Source organism: Ischnura elegans, chromosome 2 (genome assembly GCF_921293095.1).
Source record: "Ischnura elegans chromosome 2, ioIscEleg1.1, whole genome shotgun sequence".
Taxonomy (NCBI): Eukaryota; Metazoa; Arthropoda; class Insecta; order Odonata; family Coenagrionidae; genus Ischnura; species Ischnura elegans.
The window spans coordinates 102,889,488-102,904,639 of NC_060247.1; the positions used below are offsets into that span (position 1 = coordinate 102,889,488).

At 37.7% G+C, this 15,152-nt stretch overlaps 1 protein-coding gene across 10 annotated transcripts in view; it reads right to left on the reverse strand.

The window, feature by feature from the left end:
- Window positions 1-15,152, reverse strand: part of LOC124154267 (potassium voltage-gated channel protein eag-like) — a 599,395-nt gene that overhangs the window by 37,218 nt on the left and 547,025 nt on the right. For 6 of the 10 annotated variants that reach the window (XM_046527883.1, XM_046527884.1, XM_046527887.1 and 3 more), the window contains 2 exons: window positions 12,514-12,948; window positions 1,537-2,149 (listed from right to left, as the gene is read on the reverse strand). In XM_046527883.1, coding sequence (XP_046383839.1) covers window positions 1,537-2,149; window positions 12,514-12,948 — 1,048 coding nt within the window. The remainder of the gene's footprint in view (window positions 1-1,536; window positions 2,150-12,513; window positions 12,949-15,152) is intronic. The other 4 variants (XM_046527890.1, XM_046527891.1, XM_046527888.1 and 1 more) reach the window with 1 other exon arrangement.

A 15,152-nucleotide genomic window follows, 5' to 3' on the forward strand; every position in this document is an offset into this window, starting at 1 on the left:
AAATACTTAAAAATAATCAATTCGAGAATTACATACCACAGCACTTAGAACTATCTAAGTACTAAGGATAAAAGAAAACATAAAAAATTGATTTTTCTAAAACTTAATGAATTTTGAAAGGCATATTTGGTGCACAAGAAAACAACTGTTTCATTTAAACTGCCTTAAATTATTATCGATAAGAATTTTACTTCATACTTTATTTTTTACGTTATTAATGCACAAATAGTAATGTAGTAATATACAATACAAACTAAAATACTAGCTAGCACATCATATGCAGCAATTGCTACAACGGTGAATATTTTTCTCCAAATTAAATATAGTCGCCCACTCAGAGTGGTAAGACAAATGTAATAATTGGAAAGTAGGTACCTAATAATAAAGCGACTTCAATGGAAGAGAAATTAGGAATTGAATATGAGAATTTCTGTAAGTGGCTGCAAGTATAGTAGGTATATTTTCCGATAATGGACACCTATTCCCGTTATTAGGCTTATTTGAGCGTTTATTACCACCTGTTTCATAATCAAAATTAATGAGGAGGACGAATAATATAACATTTGATTCACCATTGTATTATAATACACGCGTACAATAATCAACAATGAATAAATAAGAATTTAATTGGTAGCAAATTAGTAGGTAAGAGTTCTTTTATCCGTCATGGCCCTTTTTATGGCTTCCCTACTGTTACCATTCCGTCACCAAATATGCAGACATTAATGAGCACTTCCACCGATGGTAATTTATTTTACCTCCATTATTTAATGGCCCATACAACTGATATATAAATCATTATTAAATGCTCCGACGGGGTCAAAATTTAAACTATATTTGAGTTTTGAGTCAGTGGTCTAATGAGGAAACCTTAACATAAACTGATCCATTTTTACCAATCAATAATTCATCAATATTTAAACGGAACAACTAGTACTTCAAGCTCTTCGCCAATATGAAGGCTAATTATACCAACGTCAAAGCCATGGGTGAATTAGGGTCTTTGTTTGGGGGGGGGGAGGGAAAGGGGTTGGTTCATTACTTTCCACAGTGCCTTGATGGTATGCGATACCTCTAAGTGGTAGTACGTATGAAGCCTTAATTGCATAGACAAGAGGCTTTTAGATACCCATTAAATAGTTAAACAAATTACGCTGGTGACATTTAAACTTTCATCGCGGAACCGCTTTAAATATTGGCATCTTTTCAATATTACCAGAAATTGCAGGGCCGACCACCATTCCCCAATCCCTTCCCCCCTTAATCCGCCAGTGGTAAAAACCATGTGTGCTGTTATCTGCTAAGACCTTGGTGAGTTATTGCTTTGACAAAGTATGCAAAGCATTTTTATTTCGATAAAGATATTTTTGTTTAGGATGAACTTATGTTTTACAGTTTTAGCATACACTTTAACCGTTTTTGGAGGACCAAAAACTTGGTTTTATGACAAAACCATAGATTTTATATTGTTTAAAACAGACTACACTATGCATAAATACCAAAACCTTTCCCCAGAACACTCCAAAAGAGTCTCACCCGCAATGATCATCATGCAGATGGTGAATATCTTCTCGTTGTCTGTCTCGGCTGCGACGTTGCCGAATCCCACGCTCGTCATGCACGTCATGGTGAAGTAGAGGGCGGTCACGTACATGGTCTTCCTCGACGGCCCGTTGACAAGTTCCGGGGCACCGCCCCCGGCCACGACAACTCCGCCCCCGCCGCCCCCGCCAACCCCGCCGCCCCCGAGGTGACCGATGGCGATGTGGCCCCCGAGGGCGGTGGAGGAGGGGGAGACGGCGGGGGCGGCGGCGGACGAGCCGACAACCGCGGACGACGAGGCAACAATGGAGGAGGTCGCGGAGGAAGAGGATGAGGAGGTAGTTTCGTTGGACCACACGTAAGAGTAAGGCGACTGCGTTACGTTGGCGAGTTTCCATAGCCACGAGTACTGTAGGCCGTTGTCGGCGTCCGAGCGGCCTATGGAGTACCAGATACACGCTAGCCAGTGAGCCACCAGCATGTAAAAGCACAACAACAAGATCAACATGGCGGCTCCGTATTCGAGGTACCGGTCCAGTTTGCGCACCACGCGTCCGAGGCGAAGTAGACGCACCACTTTCAGCGCACTGAACAGGCTCCCGATGCCCTGGAACAACAGCCGAGGAGGATGAGAATGACACGTGGTTTTGGGGCGCACTCATTCATTTGTTTTATTGTGGAGGGTTGAATGGGGCTATCGGAGAGCGTGATGGGTCGAATTGGATGACTAAAGGGTGGACTCAGGTGGAGGTCAGGGAAGGAATGTGTACTTTATACAAATATCACATTATACAAGTATATAATACTCAGTAATCCTGCGTAAAATCATACTTTACATTAATTTATGGTATATTTAATTTTTTACTGACACTCGCCATATTCCAATTTGATTCAGAAGCTAATTTTAATTAAATCTTTTCTGACAATACTAACATCGATTCAGAGTTTCGAGTTCCTGGTCTTAAGGCAGGCATTAAAGCCTTTTATGAGAGTAAATGATCATAAAATGAGGAAAGAGCCAAGTGCACTTTCTCCTCTAAACGAGAACGTAAATAGGTTTAAGTTTCATTATTTAATCTGACATGAAATTTTGTTTTAATTTGCCCCTTCACACCGACTGTTTTTACAAGCACATCAAGGCAAGCAACGCGAACTAAACTGACAACGATTCTTTACATTTAAACACCGAACATTCATGAATAACAACATCAATCTATGACCTTTCATACGTAATTCCACTAATGCTTCAATAGCGCCATGTAGTATGTGGAAAATCCATCTACCTAAAACATTTCGTCAGTAGCATTCACAGACATACATTTTTTACTAGTATTTACCGTAATCTCGACCTAAAAATAAGGATGAGCATGATAATCTATTCAAGATGCAAGTACGACACAGAACGTTCCTTTCTCTTTTGTTAAACATTCTAACACAGTAACTACAACATTAAAAAATATAGTTCTTAACATAGATTTTAAACATTAAATCTACAATCCATGGAAAGGATTGTTCACCCACCCCAGCACCTTTTCAAAGACCACTGATATAAAATAATAGCATGGAAAGTTAGATACTCTCATCTAATTGGCCGATCGTGCCAAAGACAAAATCTTCATCAAACGCTCAAGTAGCACATCATAGTATAGATAGAGTAAACATAAACAGACACGATTCATGACAAAATGCAAGGCCAGGCGCAATCCCATTTGGCGCACACAGAAATTGACAACAACAGCACAATCGGCAACATTTAACGAAATAAAAAGTTAAAAAAAATGACAAAAAATGCGTCCGTCGCTTTTCTCTATTTTTTTTTCATTTCATTATTTCGAAATGGGTGGGAAGAAGATTAATGACAATGGACTGCAGGAGCCAAATCGTGCGGTGGCCCTAATAAAAGCCAAGGCAACACCGGCCGTTGGATTTATTAATGAAACACTCCGCTCAGCAAAAGACCAAAATGTTTACGATGCCAATTAACTCTGTGTGTGTTTGCCCTAGTGTGTAGGCATTATTCAAGGCCGAAAGAGCGACGGACATCGGTCCATCTCATCACAAACGAGCTTTCTCTCTCTCTCTCTCCCTTGTTTATCAAACATTAGTCTGCTCGTTTTTTTTCTCTCTTTGCAATTTCAAAAAAATCGTACAAATGAATTTTTGTGTGGATAGAAATTTTGGACAAAAAAGTTGATACGACAGGCTTTCCAAAAAAAAAAAAATTAAAACAAAGAAATTGTTTAAATTCACGGGCACGATTTAAAAAAATATATATATTCCCTCCCAATTCGTTTCATTCTGAATTTCCCACCAGTTTCACCCTTTTTTATACAACAACCACTTAGGAAAAATAAAAAAACACCGAACACTTAGAATGAACTGCATGCTTTTACACAAAGCATATATAAATAGATAGATAGATATAGGATTCACTAAAAAATATATATATATAAAGCCGGAATATTTCATGACAAACAGGGGGTCAAACGAGGGGTACCATTGAATATGAAGTAGAGTTGGTATCTCTTAAAAAAATATATATAACCACCAAAATAAGGCGAATGCTTTAGGGTCTGGACACAAGAGAGAGTTTCAATACAACAATAAAAACACGAAGCTTCCAAAAAAATTTCCATTCAGTATATTTCGTTTCCCAATGATTCTAGCACATTCTATGAAACATTCAATTATGGGGAACAGATAAGATAGTGGCGGGTTATTCATGCGTGGTGCCACACACAAAAGCATACACACAAAGAATTAACATTCAAAATATATAATGTTATTTATAGAGATTCATATATAAATAGAATCATCAGTTGCCGTGCTATTATTCCTCTCCTTGCTTTTCACCAATGGCACCGAATTTCATCAGGATACATTATTCAACACCATCAATCAATCATTGGTTTTGAATGAAATTTTGATAGTAGATACAACTTCTAGAGCGTGGCTTAGCCTATTGCCGAGGGATCTAACGCGCACGGTAAGTAGAGTTAAAATAAACCAGCAGAAGGTACGTGTCACCGTGATAGTAAAATAACTTCCTAATTGACAAATGGATGACTGTATACACAAAAATTGAAGCCACGGGATTGCTGGAATCTCTAGAAGTTAAGTGAGAAAAGAATTTCAGAGCGCTCATCAAAGCTATCTAAACTCACATAAAACGTTCTATAAATTAAGTTTTCTTCTCTTGTCCTCTACATTTAATATTTAAACACAGCACGATATTTTAAAACATTCCCTCGCAATTCGTTTCATTATGAAATTACCACCAGTTTAACCCTTTTTATTGCAGCAACTACTTAGGAAAAACAAAACGATGAAAACTTAGAATGAACTGAATGAATTCCTTTAAATACTTTCCTTTAGCGGAGTCGCATAAAAAATTGCATAAATACAGCTGTCTCATATCAATGTAATTGATTTCGTCTCAATATTTTAATCCATTTAGGTGCGATATCTTCCATATAAAATTATCTAGGGGAAGTTGCAGGAATTGAAGAAACATTTATCAGCTAGAGTTTTTTGTATTAAATACATTAACGAATCCCGTGGGTTCAATTTATGTATACTTCCGAGAAAGAATGAAATTTCGGCGAAAGGATAAATAATTCGTGCCTAAATGCGCTTTTTATTCATTCGGAAGTGTCTTACGTCAGACTATTTGATTTAGCTGGTTTTGTCGAAGTTGTATGTGACGTGTAACTCCTACGTCATCACTCAATGGAGCCAATGCATCAAATAAGTCGTACGCATAAAAGAATCATTCTCCAATATACTGAGTCAGTTAGTTATATATACACAAACGATCACAAATTCAAACAGACCTAATTCCTAAAATTGTAATTGAAGTGGTCCAATGTCAAACCTTGATGTATTCTTTATTTAGCGAGAAATAATCCAGTGATTAAAAGGCAATAGCGATTTTCAAAGGTAAAGAGTAAGAGTAAGACCGAAGACTGTATGACTTGAGTGTTGCCTTCATTCTTACTCTCAAGGTTGTATTTTCGAATAAAGAGTTGTGAAAGGGAAGTTAAGATACGAAGAAAAGAGACATGAGAGTAGGATCTAGGGAAAAAAGAGGGTGTGCTTGATAGAAGAGAGTGAAAGAGAGACGTGGGATGTTTTAGATGAGCGATATGATGTTGAGTGTGACATTCTTGCTCCTCGACTGTGATAAGAAAATATAACCACGACCACAAATTTCGCCGCCCCACCACAACTGTGAAAAGGTCCCGTATCTGGAGGGGGTGCCGTAAGGATTTAATATATCTTCAGGGGAGGGATTCTACATTCTAAGGACTGGTCGAATTTTGGAGGAGGTGATAAGGATAGGAAAGCTCATTTGAAGGGGTTTGCGAGCTAATTTTTCTCAAGGAGGGTATAGTGATTAGCAGCCTGCCCTTAAAAAATTAAGCTTATCAACTTTAACGGGAAATTTTGTAGCCACTTAGGCGATAAATTACGTGGATCGGAGTAATAAGTAATAATTGTTCATATGTATGCCACCTACAATCACTATTTTTATTTTCTTAACGTTTGGAACAGGAATAATCACTAGAATTAAACAGGAGTTTTATCTGAGGGTTTCATACATGACCAGGTAACTGGGACATGAAAATAATCGTAACAAGTACAGCTGATTACCTTTACCACTTATAATATAAAAGTTAATTGTTCTCTTTCGAATCAAAATTTTATGCAATATATTTGATTTTTTATATATTTCTGGCTTTATAATTTTCAACGTCAAATAAAAATTTTTGCTTGATGTTAGCATAGTGTTAACATCTTCACGATATTGATCCTATGCATGAATAAGTTATTCCCCTTAGTAGCATATAAAGTGGATTCTGCTCTCTGAATTCAAATATTAAATCGTTCAATATCTTCCGAAAAAACAGGGGTAAATAATTATTTCTGACGCCTCTATATGTAAACTAAGGGACTGGAAGTACAGCGTGGGATTATAAAGGTGAAATACTATTGGAAGTGAAGTTACTTCTTTATCTCAATAATGCTCTATTAGTTTGGGAGGAAGGATTCACAGTTTTTTACTCCGATACAAAAGCTTTTGCTCGATTTAATATTCGATTGAATCACCCACGTCTACGCCTTCAGTGAAAATAAAAACGAGACGAACTTCCAACTTGCGACGTGGAGCAGAACAGGAAGAAATGAAACCTTACAACAAGTTGTGGAGGCCAAAAATAAGGCCGGTGAGTTACGCAACTCAGATAATCAATATTTGGGTTTAAGCGGGAGAAAGTTGAGGAAAAAGTGAGAAAACTTACGACGGTACAAACAAGTGAACTGTGAGAAGCGATACTAATACTTTATGGTTAACACGTCCCGTCCATATCGTATGGAAGGTAACGCCAGGTCAGTTCATAAAAGTTATCTTCCAGGCTTCACGGGTAACATTTATTTGGCCAAAACTGAAAAACACGACTACACGAGGGATTTAATGAAATTTTAGAGACCAATCTTGCGTATAATGGGGCTTCTGTCACTACCATCAGTTTCTAAGTATCAGAATTAAATTAGTGTGATTGGATCTTTCTTCCAATCTGAACTTGGATCTAATTATATCCCCTGGAACTCGCGCAGGAAGAATTTTTTTACCGTTGCAACTATGAATGTAGATAATGAGAATCATAAAAGTAATTCTTATCCATAAATTACATTACACTACTCTACCATAGAAACTATGAATCTCTATTAAATTTCAAGAGTTTAAATCTACAGTGTCACTACAGTAAAATAGAAGAAATGGTGTCTACAATCGATTATTCAAATTATTAAGAAAATATTCATGGAAATATTAAGAATTTCCGTCAGCATTATTCCTATCATAGCCGTACGTATTACAAGAAGTTGAATGAGAGCCGCTATTTTGAAATCAGAGAATCGTAAATAATTATTTTTCCGACGTCGTTAATACTTTTATCTGGGCCTTCTCCAAAGTTTTTCTCATTTAGCTGACTAATGGGACGACAAATGGGAAACGTGGAGAAGAAAATGCAGTAGAATGATTATTCTTGTACGACGTTTGATTCTGAAGCCCACATAGTAGTAGCATCATCTCTGACTGAAAGTGGCTTTTAATGCTTTTACACATTACGGCAAATTATTTCACGCCAGTAAAAATGCTAGTATTCCCCATCCACCATCATCTCACACCTTGGCAGAAACCAGTTTTACGGCTAGGTTTGTTTAGCAAGAAGAAGTTAAAAATAGCCGATTTAGGATACAAGGTCTCGTCTACGATTTGAAAAATGCAAACTTTTATTCCAGTATCTCACTCAATTACTGAAATTAGATCCGTCAATGCTTCATCAGCTATCATCGCCGATAGATTTATTCGTCAATTCGTCACATTGTTTACGTAAAGATAAAGGTGTTATCAGTAGAATTTGATTCATTTCCATCGTATTTTTTGTTCATCATTTGGCTTCATTAGTTCATTTTGGGCATCTTTCACGACGCAATATCGACCTTCTTTTAAAAACCTTCTTCGGAAATCATTACTCAAGGAATTGAAAATATACTACTCAGGGACGACTGTACTACTGGGACTAATGGCGAGATTACAATGAATACAGCAAGAAGGAAGTTCTTCTCAGGCGTATATATCAAGCAATGCTTTTATCATTCTTGAGGAATGGACAATATTTTATCTGGAAGACCTACGTCCCCAGGTGTGCTTCGTGGCCGAGAACAAATACTTCCATGCATTCTAAGGTGGTTGAAAATAAAACCAGTGAAGACCTGGATCCGTGGACCAGGACAGACGGGGCAGGACCCGAGGATTTATTTTCGTTCGGAAACGCTCAACAGAGGGCATTATGGGTGCTTGGGGATCTGGCGAGGAGCGGGATTCACAGGTGTGGACAAATGGCGGTGGAACCTTGTGGCCGCGGCCCGGTAAACAAAACAAGGCATCGGTATACGGCGCATGACTTGTTGACCTCGATTGCTGCTTGAGGCGATTGCAAACAAACACACTTGAGTGGCAGTTCTGCAGCTGATGCACAATTCCAAAGTTCGAGGCACCACCTTCGCGGATTTCCCCTGAAATAACACCACCCCCATCCCCATTCCTACAATAAAGGCACCTCCGAGCCCAGGAAATGTTCTGTATCGGGAAGAATATCAAATTTGAAGGAAATAAAAAACGATCACGAAGAAGAAAAAAACACGTAGACAGATGGGTAAGTTGGAAGAATGTGAATCGGAGAGCAGGATGGCGTAAATATTTTCTTTTCAATTCGTTCCACACGAGTTCTTCCGTGGTATTTTCCTCGAAGACCGCTGGAGGATGTTCGTCATGAATAAGTAGGTTCTTTTGGTGCACAAAATCAAACAATACATATATTTTTTTGAGTTCATTCCCAATGATGAACTGCAATCCAAAGTGGTGGATGAGAGTGATTGTGGCATTTATCTATACGCTACTGTAAGAACACTTGCCAGGCAAATAAAGAGTGAGTCATAGTACCAACCATCCGGTGCCAAAATAGTTAACTACTTTGCATAATAATAGATGTATATATATATATATATATGATGAGTTGAAAATTCTAAGGATAATCATAATGATAGGGAACAAATATCTTTTGTGCACTTTTCTTCTTTCACTCAAGTGGATATCAAACTTGCGTATCGACGTCTCGTCAGGAACGCTTATTGGTGATGTCACAAAAAAATTTCATTTGCATCTACTGTGGATACCTCAACTCCAGTGATCATTCTCTTCAAATCTTGAACACACATGTAAACTTGGTCCAACAAATGCTGCAACACTGTGTAGGTATTTATAAATAAATATATATATATAGCGTGTTGTTGTGACACTCGGGTAGAGGCGTGGAATTCTTTTTTATACATTAGGTGGTGGGTTGGAAAAATCTGCGGCAGTGTGTTTTGATAATCCACAATGAATAGGTGAGGGGATTCAAAAATGTTGAATGGATCACATTGTTTCTCGTAAATTACTCAATGTAGTCGACATGATGATAGTAAATAGGAAATGTATATCGCCCGATAGCAAAGCTGACTCGTGCACTCTCCCAATCAAATGTATCAAAAAATCGAATAAAGCAGCGAACGCCTGCCAAAAGTGCGGTAGTAATTCATACAAAATAAGTTAAAGAAAATGTTTCATCTGTTTAAAAATGGCCATCAACGGTATTATTATATCAAAATGGCAATATTTTCATGCAGTCTTTTTAAGGAAATAAAAAAATCATTACAGCGTCAATTGCTAAATAAAGCGTTGCATATATATATATAAATATATTATGGTATAAAAAAACAGCCGCATTATATATAGAGAGATATATAATTTTGCCCTTTTTTGCATTAGGATTTAAGAAATTCTTTCGAAAAAATTTAAAAGCAGTAGGTAATGAAAGATAGATGTATCTTATTGAGAAAAAAATGCCGTGATACCAACAACAGCATTCCAGTAAGCCACGTTCTGGAAAGTCATATGAAATGTTTTTACGAATTTTTTTAATCAAGGAAAGGAACTTGCAAGTAATAATTTAGAGAGATTAGCAAGAAACTGAATCTGGCTCATGCATATCAATTTTACGAGTTGCGTGGTAACATTTTTACGAATAATAGTCGAAAAAAACGTTCAAAACTCAACTAATCTTTACTCTGACATGACAAAAGACTCGAAGGGAGAAAGTACACTGCAAAAAAATAAACAAGAGCTAAGCTTTGAATACTGTCGGGCGGTTTATATATTACGAAAATTCATCAGCGAACTTGCGAAGGGCATTTCACAATATATCGCAATGCATTTTGTACGGTTTCAAAAGGTAATTCATGACAATGTCTATTTCAAACATCTTTAAATCAATTTGTAATTGAATCACCAAGACAACATGTTTCATAAATAGCTAAAGATACATATAAAAAACTACACGTTTACATGCATCCGCGCCTACTAAGAGAGGCGAAAGCTTTTTTACTGCATGCGCACACGAATGCAATAAACGAACAATGTTCAATAAGCGCAAGCTTTCTCATGCAACAACAATAGGGTGCATTCAAAGCGGCATGCACATGCAAACATACGAATAGAATCCTTACAAAACCACAAGCAGCATTCACAAAGCAAGCAAGCAAGCATGGGTATACGCTTCACAAGAGTGACAGTAGCTTACAAGACATTAATTAAGACAAGAAAGCACATGTCATATCTTGCTATGCTATATACAACATCATCGGACATAACAGCCATGTGAAAAAATCTAAGCATCTCTTGAGAGTATGTTCTATATAAATATATTTATATTATATATTAAAAAAAAAACTGGAACAGGAAACCTTTTTCGCTCAAACCGCGTGGTTGTGGCGCCATTATGTGGTTCAGGATGAAGTTCCCACCATGATGTCACTTCCGTTAGAGTTGAAGATATTTTTGCTCAAAGAAAAAACAGGTACCCTCTCTTTTCCATGAGATTGAAAAATAATGTAAAAAAATCCGATTCACAAGTTGACGCGCGATGGAGTAAAATATGCGTACAAAGGAAAATAAAAACAAAACAATATTCTCTGTGTAAGAAGTATAATAGGTCATTACAACTGTTTGGGATGTAAGGGAAAATTTAATTACCAAATAATGTGCGTAATGTAACTAATGTGCTACGGCATAAATGACTGGTATATGAGAAAAACTCAAAACAAACATAAGTGATCAGTGAGTAGCCTATTAGAGAGCAGTAAAACTCCTGGACGATTGATTGTAAAATAACTGTATATAGATGTTTTTTGAAAATGGTGTCTTTAATCGTGTAAGCTACTGAGTTGAGTATCAAAAGCATACAGGTAACTGCTAAAAACTCATAATAAAACCGAATGAATTGACTATTCACTAAAGTATTCCACTACCAGTCGAAAATAAGTAGGTAAAGCCTAACTAAAAACAAAAAAAAAAAACCTATGCCTTGATCAAGCAAACTGCAGTTCTTTGAATGTACATAATATTTTTATTTCTTATTTTTGCAGTACTGATCACTACTGTCAAAGAAACTCCAATCGTATTTACATAAGATATAGAGCTGCGTAAGGATATTTTTTTTACAAGGTGAGACAGTGAATTTCTACTGGAAGAGAACTAAAGTTCATCGTAAAGGTATAATGTGCAACTACTCTAAAAAATGGCTTTCGGTATTCAGAAACGCTCCGATTTTCTTATTTACAACTTTGTTTGAGTGAAAAAAGATATGAATTTCGAAAAAAGTGTACCTACCCAATTTGGAAATTTCACTTCAATAGCATTGCAAAAGCTGAAGCTCCTAACCGTTAATAAATATGCTTGTGAGCAAGCGAAAATCGACTGACACACATTTAGTGCAGAGTGGAAATGGATCTATACATATTCTTTTCAAACAAAAAATCATTGCTTGATAGTGCGTGCTGGACCGTTCCTGATCACCGACCAATAAAGGCAACGAATATGTGGGCATGGGTCAGTCAAATCCTGCGTGAAAGGTGAAGAGGGCAAAACAAACAGGTGTACGCAATTAATAAATTTACGTATATAAAAACGAAATAAAAAAGTAATCAATTACTGGCTGAAACAAAGTAAAAAAAAGAGGCAAAAATGATATTGTTACGTAAAATAACAATGCTTGGAAAAAAACGAACGAAAAAAAAACAAAACGCCCAAACTGGTAGGCAACGAAAAATATAACGATCGCCTCAACTCAAGACGAAATCAAGAAAACAACGCACTAATTATGTGATAAAAACGTAATAGATGTATTATGATATTAATAATAATAATAAAAAATAATATAAAAGAGAGAGATATGTATAATAATATTATATATATTAAATAGAGCAGTAAAAGAATGAGAGAGTATGAATAGTAAGAAAAAAAGAGCAAGAGGAAGTGACATCATCACTGACGCCACCACCCCCACCCCCCTTCCGGCCTCTACTTACATTCTCGTCATAGTCGCCACCAGAGACACAACTACTTACATCTTCGTCATGGTCGAAGGCGTTGAATACGTCATAAGGCAGACACGAGAGAAGATCAATGACAAACCAGGATTTTAAATAGTTCATACGGATGACGCGAGGGTCGGAGACGACCTCTCCCCCCGCGCCCACGAACGTCGTGTGGAAGTTGAGCACGATGTCTATGAAGAACACGACGTCCACTATGGAGTCCACCACTAACAGAGACACGTCTTCCGACGTCTTGTTCTTGAAGGCCACGTTGTAGGGCACCATGATCGCCGTGTAGAAGGTGAGGCACAGGATCACCCAGTCCCAGATGGCCTTAAAGGCGCAGTAGTGGAGCAAGATGTGTGGGGGAGTCTTGGGGGCTTCCTGACGATATTGTGGCAGCACATCCGCACTCAGGCTCATCATCTGAAAAGTGGGAAAACGGATTAGAAGATTTTTTTTACACAGGTAAAATTATCATTAAATTGTCCAATGATTTTTGTTCATATTGAATCATTCGTTCAATTGTATTTGGCTCAAATATGTGGAAGTTAATACTCGAAAATGAAAAGGAGACTTCGCTGATTTACACTGATTTATTTCGTCCGCACGACATGTTTCAAACCATAGAGGTCATTATCAAGTACAACAGATTTGAATGGTAAGCAAACATATATACTCCTTGAAGGGGATGGGGGAGAGACCGGAAGGAGTGGGTTTCAGGAGGGGGAGTGGAAGGTGTTGGGTTGGAAACCCCAAGTGGAGGTTGCATTGAGAATTGAGAAAACAACCGTTTATTTTTCAACCGTTCCGTAATAATTTGTTTTTGGTTTTAAAAAATGTCTGTGGCGCGGTGAAGAGTGTAATTTGATGCACTTTTTTCCCCAATACTTTGGAGTATAATGTTTGTAATTGCGAGGAATAGCATTGAAAAGTAATAAAATTTGATTGATCAGATCGTTATGCATAAAAATTTCGGCCAAAACCGCTGATTATACCTTATTTCTCCGTGAGACTCTGATCAATTTGTCCATGAGCTACTCGAGAGGCAACTTTAGTTAACCCATTTAAATGCGCGGTGGTTGACATCACACTTATAGGTCGTATTGAGAATCCTCCTTTGTGATATTCTTGGGCGTAACTATGGGGGGATGAGCTGCATAGATCCCCCCGAAAGCCTCAAAGAAATAAAAAAATATTCAAAAATATTGTCTAGTTTTGACGTATGATAACTGCATCTGTTGCTAAGTGCCAAAACGATGTAAAGGGTATTTTCAGGCATTTCATTTTTCAAAAAAATTCGGACCCGGACCCCCCACTGGCTGGTAAGGTCGGCCTTCCCCATACCTCCCGAAAGCATATTCCTAGTTACACCACCGTATTAAAGTGACTCGGAGGACGATGATTGATTCTAACGTTTTGGTTAACCCAATATAAATTCGGTCACCGATAAGACCTCAACTTGACCGTATTCTTTTCGGGTTACTGCCGGATACATTTTTATGGGAACAGCAGTTTTGTCCATATTCCAGCTGGCGCCGTCAGGTCCTGAAACTGCTGTCCCCTAAAATTGATATTCCCCTGGGAAAAGATGTATGAGACATAACTTCGAGAAGCTCACCAATAAAATACGAAAAAAAGGTTTATCGCCATCTTGTCTTGACAATTTTTAGTCTTACTATAGTTGGTGTCGGACTGATATTTTTCGTTTTCTAAGTTTTGCTGAGAAAATTCCCAACGAGAAATGAGAACTGCGGCTATAATCTCTTATATTTAACTGTTGATTTTCATCGGAGTTATGCGATCATTCGTGATAGTAATATTAATGCATGAAATCCGTGTCCCATTATGCATTTTAATGGCGGGGATATCCTCGTAAATATACTTTTGTACTTTAATTGTGACCGGTCTGTGAACGTTAGATGTCAATAGACTGTAATGAAATGAAATTAAACTCTAGTAAAAGTGCAGCGACATGGCTAGCTCACTCTTTCAAAATTTTATTTTCAGCCGAGCAAGTTGTACAACGTAACCGTGGTGGCTGATAATAATTTTTACCAGGGAAGAGATGCTCGAGGCATAGCTTCGCGAAGCCTATCAATACAGTAAGAAATAAAGATTTACGGGGTGAATTGGATAGCGTATGGAGCCCTTCCACCAAGTTCAAGCTCCAAGTTTCGATGTAACTTCGTGTTTTTTTGTTGTCCCTTACCATACGAGACTCAAGTCACCGATGACGGCGCTGAAGGTGCTGACCACGAACATTACAAAAGAGGGTCCTCAAGTCGGCCTCTGAATGTGTTGTCACCTACCGCGCATTTTAATGGGTATACATAAGTCGCCACTCGCGTCGCTGTCGGACAAAGTGATCCGAGTTTCACGGGGAAATAATATACAATTAAGGATGTTTATCGATATGTATATAAATGATGATTTGATCCATCAAATTCAACGATTTTCAATGCTATTCCTCGCAATTACATATATTATACCGCAAAATATTGGAAAACAAAGTGTCGCAATGCAGTCGTCTCACCGCGCTGCGGACATTTTTGAAAACCGATTAAAATGCGACCGAAGTGGAGGCAGAACTCAGCCTTCTATGGGATGAAATTGGGCCTCCTCTATGT